This window comes from Gnatocerus cornutus, unplaced genomic scaffold (assembly GCF_029298725.1).
Source record: "Gnatocerus cornutus isolate USDA-ARS CGAHR unplaced genomic scaffold, icGnaCorn1.1 ctg00000025.1, whole genome shotgun sequence".
Taxonomy (NCBI): domain Eukaryota; kingdom Metazoa; phylum Arthropoda; class Insecta; order Coleoptera; family Tenebrionidae; genus Gnatocerus; species Gnatocerus cornutus.
In genome coordinates this window covers 4,329,747-4,355,546 of record NW_028275376.1, presented here as the reverse complement: position 1 = coordinate 4,355,546, position 25,800 = coordinate 4,329,747, and the positions used below count along the sequence as shown (strand labels likewise).

Below are 25,800 nucleotides of genomic sequence, written 5' to 3'. Positions count from 1 at the left end.
TATCAAATGCTCAAAAGTTTACAATTACCTTAATTTTAAGAATTTTAACTCAGAATTACGATTTTGAATTTCTATTTTGACATAAATTTCGAGGTTATGTCTCCAAAATTTATCACTTCATTCAGAGCTATCGAGAAAATATCACTTTTTACCACTGGAATTTTACTCTGAATTTGAACAAAATACAGTTCAAACAGTGCACGTTCAGATCAATGCATCTTTTTGGGCAAGAATGCAAAATGGTTGCCTAAAAGTTCAATTCAGAAAAATAGACGATTTGTTTACAAACATGTTTACTAGTCAACAAAACACCCACATGAGGTATAGAAATCTTTTATTATTCACCTTTTATCAAATAAGACTTAAATTTGCGTGCGCAGCCGTTTTTATAATTGACCAAAACTAACAAAATTCTTACAACTGAAAATAATAAAATATTTTGTGCGCCTCCGTCATTTTTCATGCGATTTGTGATACTCATTTGCGGCAAGAAAATCACCTTTTGAATGTCTAGGCAGTCAAACGTGACATTTCGAATAGTTGGTTTTATTTTGCAAGTTGGCATCGCTGTATAAATATCAATTGTGTCAATTTGTGTGCCGATTTGGAGGCCAATGACCTTCGAAAATAATAAAGGTAGATAAATTAAGCAAAGATACCACAAAAATTTGCTGAAACATATTTGAATTTAAATCAATCTGCAATCGTTTGATTTAAATGGGGTGCTACCAACCTATTTTCCAGCTAATGAAATTCACCTAAATGACGGAATGACGTTAGTGGTCACACTACCATAAGACCATTTTCTAGCGTAATGAAACAAATAACTATTCTCTTCCAGGTTCCAAAAATGCGTATTAGCGACCTGCCCTACGACGAAAGACGCACAATTTGCACCATTTTGGAATCCGAGAACTGTTTTCACGAATTGGGTTCCAAATACATGCAGTTTGAAGTCCCAACACTACAGGTAAAGCCCTCAAAACACTCTCCATCTACAATTGTTTCCCTTAGGCTATTCTTTTAGAATGTAACAAGTCCAGGCGCACCCCCATAGACACCCTTTTGAGCGAATGGAATACTTTCGGACACACAGTCCTAGAGCTGTTTATTCTCCTTTATAAAATAAAACAGTTTGAAGCCATGAAGGTACTAAAACCATTCGTTGATCGAAAGTTTCATCAGTACATTAAGGATGTTACGCAACCCCCTCAATCGGTAAAAATTTTAAATGGGGCTCCACATGACACTATCCAAACTCGTGATGAAAATGTCACCACTGACCAGAACGATTTGGTTAATACGAGGTCGGCTTTCCGGGGACTTGTGGGAGGTTCCGATACTTCCATAATGATGGAGTCTGCAGGGCTGATTCCACAGATCCCTTATGAGGAGTTGCAAAGATCTACGAATAATTGGGACAACGCGAATATCCTGGGGAAAGGAGGATTCGGGATTGTCTTCAGGGGGACGTGGAAGTTCACGCAGGTGGCCATAAAGAGGCTTGAGAAGAAGGAAGACACTCCCAAGTCGACTTGCGAGCAGATTGTGCAGTCCAACACTGAGCTGCACTGTTTGAATGCTTATCGGCATGATAACATTTTACCACTATATGGGTGAGTGGATACTTACAGTTTATCCAACGCTCTAGTGCGGTTATGGCTTTGACTTTTTAAGCCGTTTGTAGCCACCTAACCGCAAACCCCCATAATAATAATAGCCCTCGAGTGGTTGGGTTTTATATCTGGCTTGAAATGAACCGCAATAAATATTCTCAGTCCCTTTTCAAATATGCAATTTAAAAGCGAATTGCGAGTTATTGATGACTATTTATTTCAAATCGTGCGTAATAGTCGTAATTTTTTATCCAAAAATATTTTTTGGGCATATTGTTACGCTTGGTTCCTTATGCTTCTAAGAAAAATTAGATTATCTGAACCTAAGTCCCACTTAGTAAGAGAAATTTTCAAAAAAAAAACAACGTTTTTATAAAAAAAAACTTAATACGTTATTAGAAATAATGGCTAATGAAGATATATTAATTAACCCAAATTTAGCAACTTCTAATAATTAATTCAACCTTAAATAAAACTCCCACAAATTTCGTTCTTGTGGCACCAAAAATGTCGAAATTAAAGCGCACTCAAGTTTTTTTTGTAATTTTTTTAGCTGCTCGAAATAAAAATTTCTACAAATTCTCTTTTTCGGTCTAAATTTTTCTAAATCGACACTCTTAGTAAGACAGTCGAAAGTGATAATCTCCACAAATGTCGTTAAAATCGTATAAAAAATAAAGAAATTACAAAATCTTAAAAAAAAAATGGTGGATTTTTTTTGGTCTTACAACAAAAATTTCTAAAATATCGACTTTTTGATCTAAATTTTTGCAAATTAGTGATATTACTAAAACAAACAAAAGAAACAATATGCATAAATTTCGTCCTTGTCGCAGTAAAAGTAACGAAATTACAGTGTTGAAGAAAATTGACATTTTTACAGTTGTCCAAATAAAAATTTCTAAATATTCTCCGTTTTGCTCCAAATTTTTCTAAATTGGTTCACTTAATAAGACAGTCAAGACCTATAAAGTCCACAAATTTGGTTATAGTAGCATTAAAAATGAAGAACTTACAGATCGTTAAAAATTTTTGGTCAGAAAACAAAAATTTTTCTTGGCTCCTCGAAATCAAAATTTCTAAAAATTCTGTTTTTCGGTCTAAATTTTTCTAATTCGACACTCTTAATAGGACAGCCGAGAGTGATAATCTCCACAAATTTCGTTAAAATCACATAAAAAACTAAGAAATTTTAGGATTAAAAAAAATTGGTGCCATCTTTTTTGATCTAAATTTTTGCAAATTAGTGATATTACTAAAACAAACAAAAGAAACAACATGCATAAATTTCGTCCTTGTCGCACTAAAAGTAACGAAATTACAGTGTTGAAAAAAATTGACATTTTCACTGTTGTACAAATCAAAATTTCAAAAAATTCTCTTTTTTGGTCTAAATTTTTCTAAATCGACGCTCTTAATAAGGCAGTCGAGAGTGATAATCGACACAAATTCCGTTAAAATCGCATAAAAAATAAAGAAATTATAGGATTAAAAAAATTGGTGGCATTTTTTTGAAAATTTGTAAAAATTAGACTTTTTGATCTAAATTTTTGCAAATTAGTGATATTACTAAAACAAACGAAAGAAACGACATGCATAAATTTCGTTCCTCTCGCACTAGAAATAACGAAATTACAGTGTTTAAAATATTGACATTTTCAGTTGTCCAAATAAAAATTTCTAAATATACTCCTTTTTGGTTTACATTTTTCTAAATTGGTATTATTAATAAGACAGTCAAGACTTATAAACTCCACAAATTTCCAAATGTTCCAATACAAGTATTTGTTTCTTTAATATCCCCAATTAATATAATTGCGTTTATCATCAATTTGAGTAAGTTTGGGTCAGTTGAGTAACAAAATCACCTCGAAATGTAGGCCTGTAAGTAATTGGTTTGTAAGACTGACCAGTTGGGAAAAATTATTTATTAGATGAGACCCAACCGTTTGAGCGTTATTTTGTTTATGGGGGTTTGCGGTAAGGTGGCTACAAACGATTTAAAAAGTCACAGCCATTACCGCACTAGAGCGTTTGTTAAACTGTAAAAGCGTTATTTTTGAAGTTTTCCGCTACCTTCGATAAGCCACTTTGTCTTGCGATTCAAAATCTGTCTTAACTTTCGCGATTTAGTATTTGTTCCTACATAAATCTCTCAATTTCTAGAGTTTCCGCCATGTTCAATCCATCATTTTGTCTTGGACTCTCTTCCTGTTTGTTCCGCGAATTAGTCAATTAGTCCTACACGAAGTGTTTCCACCATTTTAAATGAAACAATTTTTTCAGGTTTAGCGTCGGCGGCCCTCAGCCGTGCCTCGTCTACCAATACATGTCAGGGGGCTCCCTGGAGTCCCGCCTCCACATCCGAAACCCCTCCTCCGTCCTGCCATGGCCCACCCGTCTCAAAATCGCCACCGGAACGGCCCGTGGCCTCCAATTCCTCCACACAATTCGCGGAAAGCCTTTGGTCCACGGTGATATCAAATCAGCCAACATTCTTTTGGACTCCAATGACTCTCCTCGGATCGGCGATTTCGGGTTAGCTCGAGAGGGTCCTTCCCAGGACTACGTGAAGATTACGACAGTTCACGGGACTAGACCGTATCTTCCCGATGAATTCATGCGGTACAAAAAATTTTCCGCTAAAGTTGATACTTATAGTTTTGGGGTTGTTCTGCTTGAATTGGCTACGGGGGCGAGTGCTTTTTCAAGGACACGGAAAAGGGAGGATCGGTTTTTAAGAGATTATGTTGTAAATTATGGAGAAGGACAAATTCTGGAGTTGAAGGATCCGAGAGCTCCAGGAGGTGAGGAGTATTTTAACAAAATTATTAATATAGGGAAGGGGTGTGTGCATTCGTTGGCGAAGAACCGGCCGGATATGGTCAATGTGTTAATAATGTTGGAACGAATTTATTAAAAAACAGATTGTGTGATCAAATTTTTCGATGTTTTTGTATTCAGAGTTTATATTTTTATATTTTAAATAAAATATTATTTGAATTTTTGTGTATCTTGTCCCCCTAATTTAACCAATTCAAACCCGAAATTAACAACTTCTAGTCATAACTCTTCGCCGCCTCGTTTTCATTTTCCAAAACTGAAGTAAAATCTAAATTGTCAATCTAGAAGTCCGTGATAAGTAACTAAAAACAAAATCCTGTAATAACCTAAGGCAAAACCGTCATTAGTAGCTCATATAATAAGTCAAATTTGATATGGGATTCCCATGAAACGTCACAGTTTTCAACATCTTTTTTTTCAACTTCAGAATCTGTCAATCATGTATGCCGCGCGTCGGAATACGCGAGTCAGAAATCGTCGCGAGCTTGCCGGGCTCTGCGCGGTAGCGTCTGCGCATCCTCTCTAATATTGGCTACGGCTGGCTACGGCGCATCACATGGTCAACTTATGACATTTCGTGGACAAATTAAAAATGACGCGTGTTTGTTGTATTATAAATTGCAATAGCAAAGCTGCTAATGGAAATTTTCAAAGCTTTTTTGAATTTACTGTGGTACGTATTTTTCTTCACACACACATTGCAATTGCCTTATTAGTAGTTCTATTTTCCCGCACTTCTCGCCATCAACTTAACAAGATTTTCCAATTAAAATTTATTTTATTGAAACTAAAATTTTCGTTTCATGTTATAGGAATGTGAACATTTTCGCCTAATTACAGAAAATGAGGGAAATATGTTTAGAAGAGAAGAGTTTATAACACTACGTTATTGCAGAAAATATAATAGCATTCAAAATGAACATGAAAAAACGTTCGATAAAATTTGATGACAAGGAAAAATTTCAAGTTTCTATTTATCAAGACTGCAACTGTGTTGTGCCAAATTTTTGGCTACGCCTATGTGACAAAATAAGTACCTTACGGCTATCGAATTATTAAAAAAAATGTTATCAATGTTTTACCCGTTTTTAGGAGTTAGTTACCTAGAATTTTGAATATTTCTTCAATGACCTATTTGTGATGATAATTCATTTTCAAATAATTTATATTAATGTTGACGCCAGTTTTTTGAACAACATATGGAAGAAGATATTCCTCAACATTCGCGGGTTTCATTTGCGAATTCAACGTTCGAGACCCCCCTGAAACGGTAAATAACATCTTGGGACGCAAATGCTTCTAAGACTTAACTAAGAATCTAAACTTCACTTCCTCGATACCATAAAAGTTTAATAAAACATTAAATTGAAATTCATTAAAATCTTATTATTATGAGCATGTCATACGGCTTTTATGTGTTTTTGGAACAATTCTATGAAATGTTGACCAAAGTCAAGTTCGTAATAAAGGGAAAAAATAGTCCTTTTCCTAATCATTTCTCATCAGAACCATCACTGTCATCATTAGTGTTTATGATGAGTTCTGGAAAGTCATTTCGACTTAGGAAATTGTTTTCCACGTGAACTGTGTGGTCAATACAATTGGACCAAAGAATACCGTCAATTTTTTGAGCCTCTCCGCGAATCAAATTGACGACAAAATTAGTCAAATTTGGCGTTAAATTACCCTTCCTAACTCTGTGTTTGAGTTGGCTCCACACCAACTCGATGGGATTTAGCACACAGTGGTATGGTGAAAGTCGCAAAAACCTGGTGTCCACAGTTTTCAGCAAAGTTGTCAATTGCATATGATTTGGACTTATCCACGTCACTTTGTGTAATTAATGCAACCAAATTCTTTTTTGTCTGCTTTAGACCTTCGGGAATGGGAATGTTCTCTTCCTGGACGAATTTCAATAAGGCATCCTTTTTTGAAGATTTAATTGGGATTTTTCGGTATTGTCTGGAGTGGTACGAAGCGTTATCCAGAACAATTACAGAGTTCAGTGTTAATTCTGGAGGAAGCCGATTCTTGAACCAATCCTCGAAAATTTGATTGTTCATATCATCGTGGTAATCGGCGCTGCTGTCCTATATGTTATTGGTCGCTAAAATAAATGAATTAGGAATAAATCCATTTTTATTACCTGCTGCCAAGAGGACGATCCTCTTTCCTCTATTTGGTGGCGTTTCAAAATCGTCTTTATACATATTATCACTCCAAATAGATTGTTTACAAAAACCTTTTAGTTTAACAACATTTTAATGTTCCACTTAAAGTCCCCACTTTTTCTAAGAATTAAAGAATTAAGAACAAATAGGTAAACAGAGTTCTTACAAAAGATTCTGGAAAGTACCTATTTGTGGATTAATTAAACAGCAAAATTGGATTGCGATAGAAAACTAATTTTGCGTATGAGAAAACAATGAGAAGGAAACGAATGTTTATAATTCATTTCACAAATTCAGAAGTATTATGTTGATATTACATTTTGAATTACTTACATGTATTTGTGTTAGGATTCGAAAATTCTTTATAATTGTGTGAAATACACGTTCCAACATTAAAATGATGAAATTTTTTCGTTCTCATTGTAAAATTTTAAAAACTTGATAGCAGTCGATTTTTTTAACTTCTTTAAAATTTAAATTAATAAACAAAAATTAAAAGCTTATCAACCTCATTAAAAAAAACACGGTGAAGGGATCAACAATCACCTTGAGCCTCCACGCTAATACCTGGAAGAGGCACGGGTCCACATTTTTCTACCTACTTGGAGATGTCGTAAATTTTAATTTTCGGACACAATAGCCTGTTTACACCCTCCACATTATGAGCGCAATAAGATAATATTCGACTCTAAAAGTCAGGTACGCCATGGTAAAATCTGCCCACTATACATACCAAAAGGACATCCTTACCTAATAACCTTCACGTTCTTTTTGTTACGTCAATTTTTAACATAAGTAGTTAAAAAAAACATAGAAAAGAGATTGTTTTTCTATTTTACTTATGATTTTAATGTTATGGAATGGTTATCAATATTTAAAACACATATAAAATACTAAAATTTCAAAAAATTATATGCAAATCATAACTTATTTAGCCGCCAACTTTAATACGATTTTTTTACTTTTCATTACAAAATTCGATTTTATTACAGTAATTTGAAATTGATTCTATTTGATAATGTAAACACATTTAAATATTTTGGAAACAAAAATGTTTAAAACTTACAAAGTCATAAAATTTTACTTTTAAAATTAAATATAAAATTTGGTGGTGACTTGCTGTTAACGGCATATGTTTTTTCAAAAGGTGGGTTACCTATAGAACATAACAGTTTTTTTGCTACTAAAATTTTGTCACGCAGTGTTTTAATTGATAATAAATTTAAATAAATTAGATTTAGATATTAGTTCATCTTGTCATTTCTTGTGTTTCAACGCATCCGCGGATATTTAATAAAATCAATTCTATCAAATTTTACAACGGATATTTGGATACTTCCGAATAACACAAAATATTACAGGTAGGTAAAGAATACATATGTTCTAGAGCTACAATTTTTTTTATAAAATTGAAAAAACACTCGATCACAATTTTTTTTTCGATAAATCGCTTTTGCCATAGGTATTTTTATCCATGGCAACATAGAAGGTGGTGTGCGGTTGGGTGTTTATAATCTAAAAATTAGATGTAGAAGTTGTTTTTAATAAAAAAAGATCCAAGATTGTAGAAAAAATATTGTGTGTATTTCGAGCGCAAATTCAAATTGCCGTTTTCGAGAGGTTGCCACGCAACTTTAGTCTTTTTGTCTCTTTCAATCGGCAATGTAATTTTTACGCTCTTAATACACAAATAGCTAGTAAAATTTGTGTAGTTGTACTTTTGCCATCAGCTACTTGTATTAACGTGTCTTTAACAATAATTTGTTTTTACTTTTTATACGTGGACGTCAAAAAACTATACATTTTATAAGCATCACAAAAAAATAAAAAATAATATATCTTGACATAACTAAATATTTCAAAAACTGAAAACAAATGTCCACCTCAATGAATGTTTTCATCATTTTGGAAAAGTTTAAAAAGTTGCTAAAGTAGCACAATTTGAGATATGTATACAGAAATCATTGAAAATGTAAAATCATGTTTTGGGTAATTATTGTAACAAAGTTGGGAAAATTGCTAAAACACAGAAGTAACAATATAGAGCTATGTTGGTATCTAAAAATCAAATAGTTACGGGAGCGCTAAAAAGCTTTCAATCGTCTAATTTTTTTATTTTAACCTGACGGTCATGTATGGGAGACAACTCGGTGCTGACCTTTTTGGTCTTATGGCTACTTGAGAAAACATTCCACCCTGCTTGCGGCAAAGGACCAAATGGTCAAAGTTGCAATAAAATGCATAACAATCAATGTATGAAATGCAATTAATCCGTTGTCCTGTATACAATAGACTGTTTAAATGCAATGTTGTAATGCAAGTTGTTAATTGAGGTTTGCTTCAAGAGTCAAAAGCGAATTTTTTGTCAATAAAGATGAGTTTGATTGCACTAAATCTAAACTCAAAATTCCACACTCAACTGAGAAAAAAAAAGGTTTTGAACAGTGACTTTTTAGTTAGATTAACGATTAAAAATCTCTTGCAATCGTTAATCTAATTATTAAAATGTCGACAAAATGTATTAAAATTTATTTTTAGAAATCTTGCATGAGGGTTAAAATGTTTTTATATTCAGATGCGGCAGTCTGCAATTCTTGGTAGGAAATAGGTATAAATTCGGGGTCCCAATGGTCAATCGCCGGTCGGTCGAGCTGTAGTCGTCGCACCGTGATTAGGATTAGAGACCCCCTGTTGTGAGGGGCTGTAAATCATGGGAACAGTGAAGTGTTGGTTGTCGACTTTTAGAAAATTGAGAATCATTTTTACATTACATTTTATTTTTTTCGAAACAAACTATTCAGGTGGGGAAAATATCAAGGAGTTTCCCGGATGTAGAATCAAATTACTCATCTATCGAGTCGTAGTTCAAGCAAAAATTCCTAAAACTGCGCCCGTAAAACGACATGGCGTTTTTTCAGTTTTTATTTTTTTTAAATAAATTTATAAGAAATATTTGAAAATCAAAGAGTTTCCCGGGTACATTTCGGTGTTATCTCCACGTACAAAAAAATCAAAACTCCAACTCTTAATTTGTGGCCGTAAAAAGTAATGGCGTTTTCCGCTATTTCCTATGCACTTCGGCCGGGGTAGGACAGAGCCTTAAGCCAAAAAATTATAATTATGCAAAAACTTTTTTTCTAAGTAGGATACCTTTATCCACTTGTGTCTTCAATCCTACGAATTGTACATGAAAATTCCCTCTCAAACAAGCTAATCATTACCTGCAACCGGTGGATTTGACACGATTCCAAAAAAGACTTTTTGCTTTCAAAAATGCCGAAGCGAACAATATAATTCCAATTTCAAGAAAATATTGTAAATCCCTAAACTTCAAATCATTCAAAAGCAATTAAAAAAGGATTTCGCTTTCTTAGTATACCTACTTTAAAAAAGACTTTTAGATGGTGATAGCTCCACTACTTTATCCCATTACTGGTTATGAAAAATGTTAGGACGACTTCCAAAAGAGTTTTGAGTCAGAGTAATCAGATGAAGTTTTTGAAATAGAAAATTTACCCAAAAATGGTCTAGTGCGGTTACGGCTTTGACTTTTTAAATCGTTTACAGCCACCTTAACGCAAACCCCCATAAACATAATAACCCTGAAGTAGTTGGGTTTTATCTGCCTTGAAATGAACAGTAATAAATATTTTTACCTAGCTGGTCAGTCTTACAAATCGAAACAATGAAGTTCCTCAAAATATCTAGCGTTTATCATTCTGATAGTGCAGTTATTAGAAATTCTACAATTACAATTATTATTAGTCGTACGAATACAGCGGGAGAAATTCTTAACATAATTCTTTTTTGAGTAAATCATTATCGACAATGGAATGGATTTTTTATTATCGTTAACTTTTGAAACTACATATCTGATTTTGGACGTCTAGTTTATTACTATACTGAATTTAATTGACCTATAATAATCAAGACACTACATTCAAAACACGTCTAGGATGACGGGGAGTTTCTATGTTTTTTTTGGCATTTTTGATCTTTGGCCCTCATAACCTGCAAGCAAGGGCTAATGAGAGTATAAAATTTTTCTTGGAAGGTGGATGAAAATGGATGGCATAATCTGATTATCCCAGGTATATAAACTCACCAAGGCGCCAAGTTTCTGGAACTTTTCAGTGTCTTTTATCATGTCGGTTTAAAGTTAAAGTAAAAGGGCAAATGGTGGGGGTGAGCATTCACTTTACTGCATCCACTTTTGAAAATAATCAGTCTCTAGTAGAATTCAGCTTCGCCAACGTGTGTCTTTCTGTTTTTTCTGTGTATTCTTTGGTTCCTGAGTTTCGAGTTCGAGTTTCAAACAGTCTTTCTCAAGACTAACAATAGAAGATCCTTATTTTCATAAAGGTATGTTATATATATTTTACGAGGTGGGCCAACGAAAACGAAAGGCCTCTGTTGCGTTATTATATAAAATCTGGGGTGTGATTTTGTTTCTCGATCGAAACAATAAATGTCATTGCGTGGCTTTTAAACTTTTGTTTGCATTTATTCTTTGTTTATAAGCTTATCAAATGCTCAAAAGTTTACAATTACCTTAATTTTAAGAATTTTAACTCAGAATTACGATTTTGAATTTCTATTTTGACATAAATTTCGAGGTTATGTCTCCAAAATTTATCACTTCATTCAGAGCTATCGAGAAAATATCACTTTTTACCACTGGAATTTTACTCTGAATTTGAACAAAATACAGTTCAAACAGTGCACGTTCAGATCAATGCATCTTTTTGGGCAAGAATGCAAAATGGTTGCCTAAAAGTTCAATTCAGAAAAATAGACGATTTGTTTACAAACATGTTTACTAGTCAACAAAACACCCACATGAGGTATAGAAATCTTTTATTATTCACCTTTTATCAAATAAGACTTAAATTTGCGTGCGCAGCCGTTTTTATAATTGACCAAAACTAACAAAATTCTTACAACTGAAAATAATAAAATATTTTGTGCGCCTCCGTCATTTTTCATGCGATTTGTGATACTCATTTGCGGCAAGAAAATCACCTTTTGAATGTCTAGGCAGTCAAACGTGACATTTCGAATAGTTGGTTTTATTTTGCAAGTTGGCATCGCTGTATAAATATCAATTGTGTCAATTTGTGTGCCGATTTGGAGGCCAATGACCTTCGAAAATAATAAAGGTAGATAAATTAAGCAAAGATACCACAAAAATTTGCTGAAACATATTTGAATTTAAATCAATCTGCAATCGTTTGATTTAAATGGGGTGCTACCAACCTATTTTCCAGCTAATGAAATTCACCTAAATGACGGAATGACGTTAGTGGTCACACTACCATAAGACCATTTTCTAGCGTAATGAAACAAATAACTATTCTCTTCCAGGTTCCAAAAATGCGTATTAGCGACCTGCCCTACGACGAAAGACGCACAATTTGCACCATTTTGGAATCCGAGAACTGTTTTCACGAATTGGGTTCCAAATACATGCAGTTTGAAGTCCCAACACTACAGGTAAAGCCCTCAAAACACTCTCCATCTACAATTGTTTCCCTTAGGCTATTCTTTTAGAATGTAACAAGTCCAGGCGCACCCCCATAGACACCCTTTTGAGCGAATGGAATACTTTCGGACACACAGTCCTAGAGCTGTTTATTCTCCTTTATAAAATAAAACAGTTTGAAGCCATGAAGGTACTAAAACCATTCGTTGATCGAAAGTTTCATCAGTACATTAAGGATGTTACGCAACCCCCTCAATCGGTAAAAATTTTAAATGGGGCTCCACATGACACTATCCAAACTCGTGATGAAAATGTCACCACTGACCAGAACGATTTGGTTAATACGAGGTCGGCTTTCCGGGGACTTGTGGGAGGTTCCGATACTTCCATAATGATGGAGTCTGCAGGGCTGATTCCACAGATCCCTTATGAGGAGTTGCAAAGATCTACGAATAATTGGGACAACGCGAATATCCTGGGGAAAGGAGGATTCGGGATTGTCTTCAGGGGGACGTGGAAGTTCACGCAGGTGGCCATAAAGAGGCTTGAGAAGAAGGAAGACACTCCCAAGTCGACTTGCGAGCAGATTGTGCAGTCCAACACTGAGCTGCACTGTTTGAATGCTTATCGGCATGATAACATTTTACCACTATATGGGTGAGTGGATACTTACAGTTTATCCAACGCTCTAGTGCGGTTATGGCTTTGACTTTTTAAGCCGTTTGTAGCCACCTAACCGCAAACCCCCATAATAATAATAGCCCTCGAGTGGTTGGGTTTTATATCTGGCTTGAAATGAACCGCAATAAATATTCTCAGTCCCTTTTCAAATATGCAATTTAAAAGCGAATTGCGAGTTATTGATGACTATTTATTTCAAATCGTGCGTAATAGTCGTAATTTTTTATCCAAAAATATTTTTTGGGCATATTGTTACGCTTGGTTCCTTATGCTTCTAAGAAAAATTAGATTATCTGAACCTAAGTCCCACTTAGTAAGAGAAATTTTCAAAAAAAAAACAACGTTTTTATAAAAAAAAACTTAATACGTTATTAGAAATAATGGCTAATGAAGATATATTAATTAACCCAAATTTAGCAACTTCTAATAATTAATTCAACCTTAAATAAAACTCCCACAAATTTCGTTCTTGTGGCACCAAAAATGTCGAAATTAAAGCGCACTCAAGTTTTTTTTGTAATTTTTTTAGCTGCTCGAAATAAAAATTTCTACAAATTCTCTTTTTCGGTCTAAATTTTTCTAAATCGACACTCTTAGTAAGACAGTCGAAAGTGATAATCTCCACAAATGTCGTTAAAATCGTATAAAAAATAAAGAAATTACAAAATCTTAAAAAAAAAATGGTGGATTTTTTTTGGTCTTACAACAAAAATTTCTAAAATATCGACTTTTTGATCTAAATTTTTGCAAATTAGTGATATTACTAAAACAAACAAAAGAAACAATATGCATAAATTTCGTCCTTGTCGCAGTAAAAGTAACGAAATTACAGTGTTGAAGAAAATTGACATTTTTACAGTTGTCCAAATAAAAATTTCTAAATATTCTCCGTTTTGCTCCAAATTTTTCTAAATTGGTTCACTTAATAAGACAGTCAAGACCTATAAAGTCCACAAATTTGGTTATAGTAGCATTAAAAATGAAGAACTTACAGATCGTTAAAAATTTTTGGTCAGAAAACAAAAATTTTTCTTGGCTCCTCGAAATCAAAATTTCTAAAAATTCTGTTTTTCGGTCTAAATTTTTCTAATTCGACACTCTTAATAGGACAGCCGAGAGTGATAATCTCCACAAATTTCGTTAAAATCACATAAAAAACTAAGAAATTTTAGGATTAAAAAAAATTGGTGCCATCTTTTTTGATCTAAATTTTTGCAAATTAGTGATATTACTAAAACAAACAAAAGAAACAACATGCATAAATTTCGTCCTTGTCGCACTAAAAGTAACGAAATTACAGTGTTGAAAAAAATTGACATTTTCACTGTTGTACAAATCAAAATTTCAAAAAATTCTCTTTTTTGGTCTAAATTTTTCTAAATCGACGCTCTTAATAAGGCAGTCGAGAGTGATAATCGACACAAATTCCGTTAAAATCGCATAAAAAATAAAGAAATTATAGGATTAAAAAAATTGGTGGCATTTTTTTGAAAATTTGTAAAAATTAGACTTTTTGATCTAAATTTTTGCAAATTAGTGATATTACTAAAACAAACGAAAGAAACGACATGCATAAATTTCGTTCCTCTCGCACTAGAAATAACGAAATTACAGTGTTTAAAATATTGACATTTTCAGTTGTCCAAATAAAAATTTCTAAATATACTCCTTTTTGGTTTACATTTTTCTAAATTGGTATTATTAATAAGACAGTCAAGACTTATAAACTCCACAAATTTCCAAATGTTCCAATACAAGTATTTGTTTCTTTAATATCCCCAATTAATATAATTGCGTTTATCATCAATTTGAGTAAGTTTGGGTCAGTTGAGTAACAAAATCACCTCGAAATGTAGGCCTGTAAGTAATTGGTTTGTAAGACTGACCAGTTGGGAAAAATTATTTATTAGATGAGACCCAACCGTTTGAGCGTTATTTTGTTTATGGGGGTTTGCGGTAAGGTGGCTACAAACGATTTAAAAAGTCACAGCCATTACCGCACTAGAGCGTTTGTTAAACTGTAAAAGCGTTATTTTTGAAGTTTTCCGCTACCTTCGATAAGCCACTTTGTCTTGCGATTCAAAATCTGTCTTAACTTTCGCGATTTAGTATTTGTTCCTACATAAATCTCTCAATTTCTAGAGTTTCCGCCATGTTCAATCCATCATTTTGTCTTGGACTCTCTTCCTGTTTGTTCCGCGAATTAGTCAATTAGTCCTACACGAAGTGTTTCCACCATTTTAAATGAAACAATTTTTTCAGGTTTAGCGTCGGCGGCCCTCAGCCGTGCCTCGTCTACCAATACATGTCAGGGGGCTCCCTGGAGTCCCGCCTCCACATCCGAAACCCCTCCTCCGTCCTGCCATGGCCCACCCGTCTCAAAATCGCCACCGGAACGGCCCGTGGCCTCCAATTCCTCCACACAATTCGCGGAAAGCCTTTGGTCCACGGTGATATCAAATCAGCCAACATTCTTTTGGACTCCAATGACTCTCCTCGGATCGGCGATTTCGGGTTAGCTCGAGAGGGTCCTTCCCAGGACTACGTGAAGATTACGACAGTTCACGGGACTAGACCGTATCTTCCCGATGAATTCATGCGGTACAAAAAATTTTCCGCTAAAGTTGATACTTATAGTTTTGGGGTTGTTCTGCTTGAATTGGCTACGGGGGCGAGTGCTTTTTCAAGGACACGGAAAAGGGAGGATCGGTTTTTAAGAGATTATGTTGTAAATTATGGAGAAGGACAAATTCTGGAGTTGAAGGATCCGAGAGCTCCAGGAGGTGAGGAGTATTTTAACAAAATTATTAATATAGGGAAGGGGTGTGTGCATTCGTTGGCGAAGAACCGGCCGGATATGGTCAATGTGTTAATAATGTTGGAACGAATTTATTAAAAAACAGATTGTGTGATCAAATTTTTCGATGTTTTTGTATTCAGAGTTTATATTTTTATATTTTAAATAAAATATTATTTGAATTTTTGTGTATCTTGTCCCCCTAATTTAACCAATTCAAACCCGAAATTAACAACTTCTAGTCATAACTCTTCGCCGCCTCGTTTTCATTTTCCAAAACTGAAGTAAAATCTAAATTGTCAATCTAGAAGTCCGTGATAAGTAACTAAAAACAAAATCCTGTAATAACCTAAGGCAAAACCGTCATTAGTAGCTCATATAATAAGTCAAATTTGATATGGGATTCCCATGAAACGTCACAGTTTTCAACATCTTTTTTTTCAACTTCAGAATCTGTCAATCATGTATGCCGCGCGTCGGAATACGCGAGTCAGAAATCGTCGCGAGCTTGCCGGGCTCTGCGCGGTAGCGTCTGCGCATCCTCTCTAATATTGGCTACGGCTGGCTACGGCGCATCACATGGTCAACTTATGACATTTCGTGGACAAATTAAAAATGACGCGTGTTTGTTGTATTATAAATTGCAATAGCAAAGCTGCTAATGGAAATTTTCAAAGCTTTTTTGAATTTACTGTGGTACGTATTTTTCTTCACACACACATTGCAATTGCCTTATTAGTAGTTCTATTTTCCCGCACTTCTCGCCATCAACTTAACAAGATTTTCCAATTAAAATTTATTTTATTGAAACTAAAATTTTCGTTTCATGTTATAGGAATGTGAACATTTTCGCCTAATTACAGAAAATGAGGGAAATATGTTTAGAAGAGAAGAGTTTATAACACTACGTTATTGCAGAAAATATAATAGCATTCAAAATGAACATGAAAAAACGTTCGATAAAATTTGATGACAAGGAAAAATTTCAAGTTTCTATTTATCAAGACTGCAACTGTGTTGTGCCAAATTTTTGGCTACGCCTATGTGACAAAATAAGTACCTTACGGCTATCGAATTATTAAAAAAAATGTTATCAATGTTTTACCCGTTTTTAGGAGTTAGTTACCTAGAATTTTGAATATTTCTTCAATGACCTATTTGTGATGATAATTCATTTTCAAATAATTTATATTAATGTTGACGCCAGTTTTTTGAACAACATATGGAAGAAGATATTCCTCAACATTCGCGGGTTTCATTTGCGAATTCAACGTTCGAGACCCCCCTGAAACGGTAAATAACATCTTGGGACGCAAATGCTTCTAAGACTTAACTAAGAATCTAAACTTCACTTCCTCGATACCATAAAAGTTTAATAAAACATTAAATTGAAATTCATTAAAATCTTATTATTATGAGCATGTCATACGGCTTTTATGTGTTTTTGGAACAATTCTATGAAATGTTGACCAAAGTCAAGTTCGTAATAAAGGGAAAAAATAGTCCTTTTCCTTAGGAAAAAAAATAAAATTTTAGACAGAGTAAAAGTGGGTGTAGGTTTTCAAAAAATATTATTAAGTATATTTATATAATCAATTACGTTTTTTATCTAATAGAATTTAATTTTTAGTTTACATAGCGTTTTTTTTAATTTAACCCTAAATCTAATTACACAAGTTAATAATAGTCTAAAAGTTGGAACAGAACCCCCGAAAATGTTGAGGGTTTACTGTATATTTAAAATTTGTGGTTTATACAATTTCATTTCTTGGTCTTTACGGACTTTTCTTTTTTATTATTATGTGTTTTTAAGTTATTTTAAATTGAAAAAAACAGATAGAACATGTTAGGCAAACAAAAATAATAACAGGGTAAAAACTAAAGTTTTTTACGAAATTTAAAAAACTAGAATTAACATTTTTGTTAAATTATAACTAAGAAATGGTTAAAAAATGCATTTCACTGAAGTGAAAGAAATGGCTATGTAATTTTCTAATATGTTAATAAAAGTTTAAACATTATTTTTGCGAATTTTGTTTCAAGTCATGTCTGAGAGTTACTTTACCAAATTGGACATAACCTCAAATTTACAAATCATGGTAAAAATTTTCTGCCGAAACGTTAAGCCTGTACTAAACTGCTGCTCAAAGTGTTTTAATGTCCGACAGGATGTTACAATGGTTATTTCATGACGATTTATTAGAGTACCACCACTTTCAAAGGTAAAAATCTAAAACTGTTAAAATTGTTAGCAGGAGACCTACGTTAATTTGGGTCAAAGTCGCTTGGATCACAAATTAAAATGATCACTCCTATTGTGGAGTCAAAAACTTGTCAAAAAGCGCTTGATTTGAAAACTGGAGTACGGATTCATTATTCAAAGTAATTTTTATGAATTAGGCAGGGACAAAAAATCTTGGACGTCAATGTCATCTAATTGTCACATGGTGTAAAACCCCACTTAGAATTTGAAACCTTACTTTTTTAAATTGTCAATTTTCCCAGTTTTAATTTTTTAATTTCAAAATGGATAAAATTGTCGGTATTTCCAAGGACCTGACATTATTAAGCAGAGAGATTATACCACTCTGTATTAAAAAGATTGATTTTATCGGCTTTAAATACTTCAGTCATGACAATTCTGAATTGACAACTTCTCAATACTTTGATATTTTAAACGTCAGGTCAGGTCAAGTCAATACGTCAGGAAACTGTCAGAGATAACGTTTAGTATGGTCCAGAAATGAAAACTTACGGAACCACAAAGGGAAGAAATAGAAGCAAAAGCGTGACAGAAACGTGGATATAATAAAAAGCATGAAACAAAAAGTCGCCACGGGAGAAGTCATTGTAGATAGCCTGACAAAGAACGAAAGCGGCGAAGTGCTTCTAAAGATTAAGGCGGACAGCCGGGAAAAAAAAGAAGCATTTAAAGCAACATTAACAGGAGAAATGAAGGAAGTGGCCGAAGTAAAGGTCAAAATGAGGAAAGAAACAGTGTTGCTGCTAGACCTAGACCCGACAGTTGAAGGTAAAGAAATAAAGGAAGTTTTGAAACAAGAACTAAGGAGTGAATATGAAGAGACTGGTATGGAGATAAGGATTATGGACAAATTGAAAAGTTAGGATTGGCTTGGCTTGTCTATGTGTAAAATACAAGAAAAGGTCAACATTCTGAAAGGCTATAAATGCTGGAAATATGGACATAAGGAATACAATGGACAACAACAAAAATTGTGAAAAATGTGGTGAGAAAGGGCACAAAAGAGAAGAATGTACTAAACTAGCATTCTGCCCTATCTGCAATGTAGCTACAAAAGTAGCACGTTAAAAGAAGCAAAGCCGCGCCAAGAAAAGAAAAGGAAAACATAAAACCCCAGGAAAGAAAAAAACAAGTTGGCTGGATCAATTAACGCGACACCCCAAGCATGGGGTGACGTGCAGCTATGACAAATTTGTAACCAAATAGGGAAGAGCCTGCATAACAAAAAAGACAACTGGAATAGTAAAAAAAGGGGGAAAATTATGGCACATGACATTCTAGAATAAGATAAAAAAATAAGCCGTGTTAAAATAGTGCAAACGAATTGGCTGTTATATCAGTCCAAACATCAAACATGAAAAGGTTTCAAAACTAGTAGAGGAACTGGAAAAAAGATAGATAAGAATCGTCATAGAAATCACAGAATTTTTGTTAATTAAGGTCATCCCTATTCCCTATAAAATTCAAAAATCGTTTTATTGGACACTAGATATTGACAAAGATCTGATTGCGATTGATTACAATACGCAGAGTTATTTTGAAGTCAACGAAAATGAGCTAAATTTTGCTACCAAAATTAAAAATGGATCGTTCATCGTTTCTCCATCTAATGTGCTTAACATTGAGAATAGTCCACAGTGCATCATTGATTAGCCATTAGTCGTAAAAAATTGTCGCCGAACATCTGGAAACAACTATACCCGAGCAACTCCTGGTTGTTTATCTTGCCTGGAGTGGCTAGAATTGCAATTACTTGTAATGGCAATCGCAGGGCCGTGTATTTAAACCAAACTGGGTTCCTGACAATCTCACAAAACTGCATCGTGGCCACGAAGAAGATGACATTAACACCTCGATGAATGGAAGGCATATCAGTAGTTGCCGCATTTATTGTTAAATGGCCTTGTGGCCATTCCGGTAGATTGGGCGAATATTGAAAGATCATCAAGGCCAGCGTCGATCACTCCAATCCAAGGTAAGGTCATCAGACCGTCCGACGATCTTCAGTCCTTAGAGTCAGCGGACAATTGACGAGGATCTCAGGAACGTTCATTGGACCAAGATTACTCATCACGCCGTTTTGACAAGCCTACTTATAGTAGTAGTCCTTGTCATTTTAATAATTGTTCTGTTCTTTAGTTGTACGATACTGCTTCGTTACAGAGGAGAGCGACTCCGCCGCAACCAGCCAGCGGAGTGTGCTCAGTCATCGACGAAGTCGAAATGCAACCACAAGAGCTCAACAACACTGCGGCAGATCTATTTTTTCTCGTCCCGGAAAGATGTTAAGGCATCATTGCCACCTTAACAATAGTTTCATTTGTCGACTCAGCAAAACGTAGTTTAATGTGTAGAATTAATTGTAAATAAGTAGGCCAATAGTATGTAAATTATTGTTGAATAGTCAGAATAGACAGTCTTAAAATAACATTCATCGAGAGTGGTTGATTATCTCATTTCATCTACCCTCTACCCTTATACTTCCTCAAACAACAGTAATATGCGGGGATTTTAATGCCAAGTCAGAAGCATGAGGCAGCAGGAAAGAGGACACAAGAGGAAAATTTCTAACTGACTGGTTTGCAGCTAAAAGACGAGTGATCCAACTTTCATTCGAAACAACTCTTCCTTCGTGATTGATATTACACTAACAACTAAAAAGTTTGCAAAAAACGTTAGTGGATGGACAACACTTTTAGATGAAAACCTGACTGACCATCTACATATTATGTTTGATGTTATACTAGAGGAATAAAAAGTGAATAATAAATGGATTTTTGAAGAAAAGAGAGTTGGTAAATTTGTAGAACAATTTCAATGGCACATAGGGCGGGAAGACAAAAAAGATAAGATGCTTAATTTTAGTAAAGCTCTAAAAAATGCATATTAAAGATAGTTTCCAAAATATAACAGCGGGATGTGGACATAAAAGAAGTGTATACTTCTAAGAAACGAAATGTAAAATGATGCGCCCTCGTCACACTAGATGTTAAAAATGCTTTTAACACAGCCACGTGGGAAAAAATTATCGCCTGTTTGCAAATGAAAAACATCTCTATGTACTTAATTAACTTTATTCTAAGCTAAACAAGGTGATACTTGAAAGCACTCAACTCAAAGCACTACTGAGAATAGTTAGCGCATATCGCACTGCGCCGACAGTCGTCCTTCAGGTGCTGGCCGCAGAACTTCCGATTAACCTCCTTGTGGAGGAAAGAACAAGGACTTAATTTACAATTGTCAAAAATTTTGACTTGCAAACATTCACTCATGTAATTTTCTGCAAATGAGTATTGTGAGATGTACCTAGTTCTTGGGGAATGCGGTGGAAATGCTTCGATACCTCTTCTCAGAATATCATGCGAGGAGATGGCAACCTAGCATGAACGCCATAAGAAGCTTAGATCAAAGGCTAAGGGACAATAGAAGCGCAGTTCCAAAAGAGGAAAATCCACATGTGACATTTGAACATGGCCATCAGCATCGAATTAGTATACATATTTGATTGGACCACATGTTTTACCTAATTGTTTGGAAGGTGTAGAATTTTTTCATTTCCTTCAAAATAATTTGGAAAACCACTTATTGGATAATCTTCCTTTAGCTGTGAGACGGGACATATGGTTGCAGATGGATGGCGCTCCACCTCATTTTGAGCTGCTTGTAAGGCAATGACTGAACAAGAATTATGAAAATAGATGGAGAGGACGTGGTTCTCCAAATGCCTGGCCTCCACGTTCGCCGGATCTAAATCCTATGGATTTTTTCTTCTGGAGATACATGAAAGACATGGTTTACGAATTGCAACAAAGAATTTTTGATGCATAACTTGTTTTGCGTTTTTTGTTATTTGAGAAATAAACTAACATGTTATGAAATAACTAAGTTTCAATTAATTAATTATGACCTAGTACATACATTATTAATTCTGAATTCAAAAATGCACGTTACTAAGTAATTTACTTTACCTTACTTTATTAAAATCAATCTTAATAAGTACATATTAGTCAAGTGTTGCTAAATTAGCTCAAGAATACCACTCAACATCTCAAGGAGTGTGCTATTATCAAAAATAATTTTTTCAGCAATAGATTATATTTAACTTTCCAAACATGGTGACTTACGACACATCCTGTATAGTTAGTTGAATTCTCAAAATAATTCACAATATAGCAGGAACTAAGACAAGTTGACCCACTGTCAACAGGTCTAACAGTAGTTTTCATTGATTACCAAGATAAATTGTTAAAACATTGAATTATAACAATAACTAAATGATTTTAGCCAATCACAGCCCGCGATGAATTTCACATCTACACGAGTTCTAGTTTTAAATAAACTACGTTATGAGCAAATAACTAAATGGTCATAAATAGGTAAGGTATTTTATTTATTTGCACAATTCTGAGATACACGTGCACCAACACCTAAAAAAATTATAAAAAAATGTTAAAAGAGTTAACAAGTAAAACTAAATGTATAATAAAGCTATGTTCTAATATGGCTCCTTGACCATTTTGTCTCTTTGGACAAATACTTTTACGAGCCCGTTTTACAAAAAAAACATTTTCATTTTGACCAACATTATTTTGCAACATTGCAGTGGTGCAATTGCAATCGTGAACCACACGTTCCACAAAACAGTTGTGATTACAAACAGGAATCCGTTTCAATGGATTGTAAGTTAAAACAACATGGGAAAAATTGTAGTTATCAAAAATTTGCTCTGGTAATTCCTCGATGTTGTTACCTTGTAATTGTAGACGAATGAGACCATTAACTTTAAAATCATCAAAGACATATTCATCAACTTCAGAAATGTTGTTACACATTAATCCAAGTTGCGGAGATCGAAATTGCAGATGACCAAAGAAACCTTTGGATAAAGTAGAGATATAGTTATTTTGCAAAGACAAAACGCTGAGTTGGACAATGTTGATGAAACCTGCCGAATTAAAAGTAGTCAGTCGGTTAAAAGCAAAGTTTATCAAACTTAGATTGGTTAAATTGACAAAAGCAGCATCTTCGATCGTCGAAATGAAATTTCTATCGAGGTCTAGTTCTATTAATTTTAGATTTGTAAATGTTCCCCTTTTAATCACCTTCAATTTATTGGAACTCATGTCAAGTTTTCGGGAAACCTTTCGTAGTTTTTCAGACAAGCAATTTTCTTCTAACATGGAAATTCCACAGTTTGACAGAAACAAAATTTGAAAATCGCGAGTAAAATTTAAAACGTTGCAAAGATGTTTCGGAATATTCCGATTTAAAACTTTTAATGTTGTGTGGCTATGATTAGTAGGTGGAAGAGAAATAATTTGTGAACTATAGAATTCTTTCTTAATCGAATCCGAGTATGTAATTTTGTAGTTTAAAACTGTTGATTTGGTGTTCAAAACACACAAAATTTTACAAATGTACGACAACGAAACAATGAGGTTTAATTTGAGCGACATTCTGCTCTGGAATGGCAATGTTCGAGAAAAATAAAAATTCTGTGGCAGTTAGAAAGTGTTTAAAATTTTTACCCCATTATAGCTTAAAGACTTCTAGTTAAATCATCAGTTGTGTAATTTTGAAACGACTCATTCAATGAGTGACTCAATCGTGTCGTATAAATTGGTTTTAAATTACCCTTCTAAACTCACACGCGAGGTTTAAAAGTCTTTATTTAAAATATACAGGGTGTCCCAGAACTCGCGGCTAGCCGAAAAAGAGCGAATGCCGACAGCAATCAGGACGCCAAAAATGCAATTTGTTTTGTCATTATTTTGGACACACATATGAGGTCTTCTAACCACACATTAACATGCATTTTAAATCACGTCATGCGTGATCTCATCCGCAGCTCCCTGAATGCGTTATCTGAGCTCTGCTTCAGTATTTAGCGGCACAACATAAATAACATTTTGACCCCAGAGGAAGAAGTCTAGCAGCTTGCGCCGATCTGTTAATAACTAACCACTCTGTCTAGCCCGATAAATAACACAAGGAATCGTTTAGTTGTCCGTTTAGTTGCTGCTAACGCTGAATTTCGATCGCACTCTCCAAAAATAAGACACATTTTGAGGCGTATGAGCCGTATTAAGATATTTGTTAACACCAGACACCAATTAGGAAACCAGCAAGCGAGGGAAACCAAAAGAAACGCCGTTGGATTTCCACTGTGTCAGTTGTCCTACCGCTGTGTCACTTGTCATTCAACGCTCGTCAACCAGTAAGTGCAATATGAGTTAGATTTATTGAAGCCTGTCATTCTAACGTCAATCTTTACAGTGGACCAGATTGTTTATACATTTTTTTATGTAAACTTTTACACAATAGCAGACTTTTATGATAACCATATAACGTTAGCTCAGTTGGAAAAGTATATGACGATTTCACATTTCTCCACCACTATTAATGTTAAACTGACTGGAATTTCGATAAAGACACTTTTGCCACTTGTTTATTAGCGTTTTTATTCCCAACTTATTTTGATGGCCTGGACTGAACTTGACAACGAACTGACCTGAACTAATAGACCTCAGTGGCGCACATCATGATCTTTTTTTTTCTCGAAAACGTTGACGTTTCGGAACCCGAAATTTGGCTATTATGTCAAACTGCGTTGTGTGATATTGGGGTTAAAATCTTTGCACTTTATTCGGGTACACCCTGTATTTCTGATCACAATCTTTACAATTAATTTCATAAACCCCCACTTTTTTGTTGTTTCTACTTGTTCTTTAGGATCGCCTAAAAGACTGGAGGCTAGGACCCGATGTTCGAGATCTAAACCCTGGAAAATTCTTTCCTTTTGTCACTGAAGGTGAGCAAGAAATTGTTACAAAAAAAGTCTTCTCAGGTGTTTTCTGAAAAGTAGAACATTCATTGACCAAATTTTAAAATCTAAATTTTCTAACTATTTTATCAACAATGTTGGAATCGAAACCTTTACACCTGGCAGCATCTTTAATTAATTTTTATTCTTTTTTTAATCTAAATTAGTTTAATGGGACATTCAAAAACCGGTAAACAAGAAAATTCAGACTCACCATCTTATGTTGAGGACAATGATGGGAGCCTGCGAAGAGTACTGGTTTCTTTCCTATAAACATTTAATAAAAAAGCCAAAAGAAAATGTGAAAAAGTGAAAAAAGTTTGTTACTAGAAGAACAAAACGCAAGTTTAGAAGAAACTGCTACCTTAATCGGAAATATGAAATGTAGCAATAAAAATGCAATGCAAGTTTTTCAGAAAGAAATTCTAAGAAAACATATAACATCACATATTTAATTACACATTGCTTAAATCAAGATACATTAGAGATTTTTTTTTCACAAAATAGACATACAGGAGGTCTTCACGATCATCCGTCGCACCTAAATGCAATCCATAGAATCAAATTAATTATGTTAGGGAAAAATCCTGGTTTTATACAAGAGAAAACAAATACTCAACCAGAACCAAATGGATAAGTATATAGTGGCAAACGTTATTATTCAAGCTGGAGTAACCATTTCTCTTCAGCCTCCAGAAAATAGCAAAGATATTGCTGATCTTAGCTCCTCTTTGTCAACCACGTCCGTTTCAGAGATAGATGAAAAAGCAAATGAAAAAGATGGTTTCGAATACACGAATAAATAAAGATAATTTAATTACAAAACGCATTGTGCATTCAATAAAAAATAGAACTGATTTACCCGAGGAAGTGATTAAGCTTTCGTGCTTCAGAAGACCTACATAAAAATCAAATGGTTGAATGGTAAAAGCCATGAACGTAAAACTCTAAAGCGAAAATCAAATGACCCAACAGCAGAAGAAAAAAAAACAGCAAGAAAAATGCGAAAAATTGTGAATTAATTTTATGTATTTCCTGTAACCATAGTTAAAGTCAACTGTATTAAGTTTCATTTTTGTTTCATCAACACACATCCATGCATTCTAATCTTCACTGCTTATAC

At 34.2% G+C, this 25,800-nt stretch overlaps 2 protein-coding genes across 2 annotated transcripts; both read left to right on the top strand.

Moving 5' to 3' along the window:
• Positions 1-799: 799 nt before the first annotated feature.
• LOC148166104 (serine/threonine-protein kinase pelle-like) lies at positions 800-4,603 on the top strand. The gene is made up of 3 exons (XM_088049431.1): positions 800-970; positions 1,015-1,616; positions 3,903-4,603. The coding sequence occupies exons 1-3, from the start codon at positions 815-817 to the stop codon at positions 4,534-4,536; spliced, it is 1,392 nt and encodes a 463-aa protein (XP_087905557.1). The 5' UTR covers positions 800-814; the 3' UTR covers positions 4,537-4,603.
• A 7,350-nt stretch (positions 4,604-11,953) lies between these two features.
• LOC148166103 (serine/threonine-protein kinase pelle-like) lies at positions 11,954-15,757 on the top strand. The gene is made up of 3 exons (XM_088049430.1): positions 11,954-12,124; positions 12,169-12,770; positions 15,057-15,757. Exons 1-3 carry the CDS (start codon positions 11,969-11,971, stop codon positions 15,688-15,690), a joined length of 1,392 nt encoding a protein of 463 aa, XP_087905556.1. The 5' UTR covers positions 11,954-11,968; the 3' UTR covers positions 15,691-15,757.
• The last annotated feature ends 10,043 nt before the right edge of the window (positions 15,758-25,800 follow it).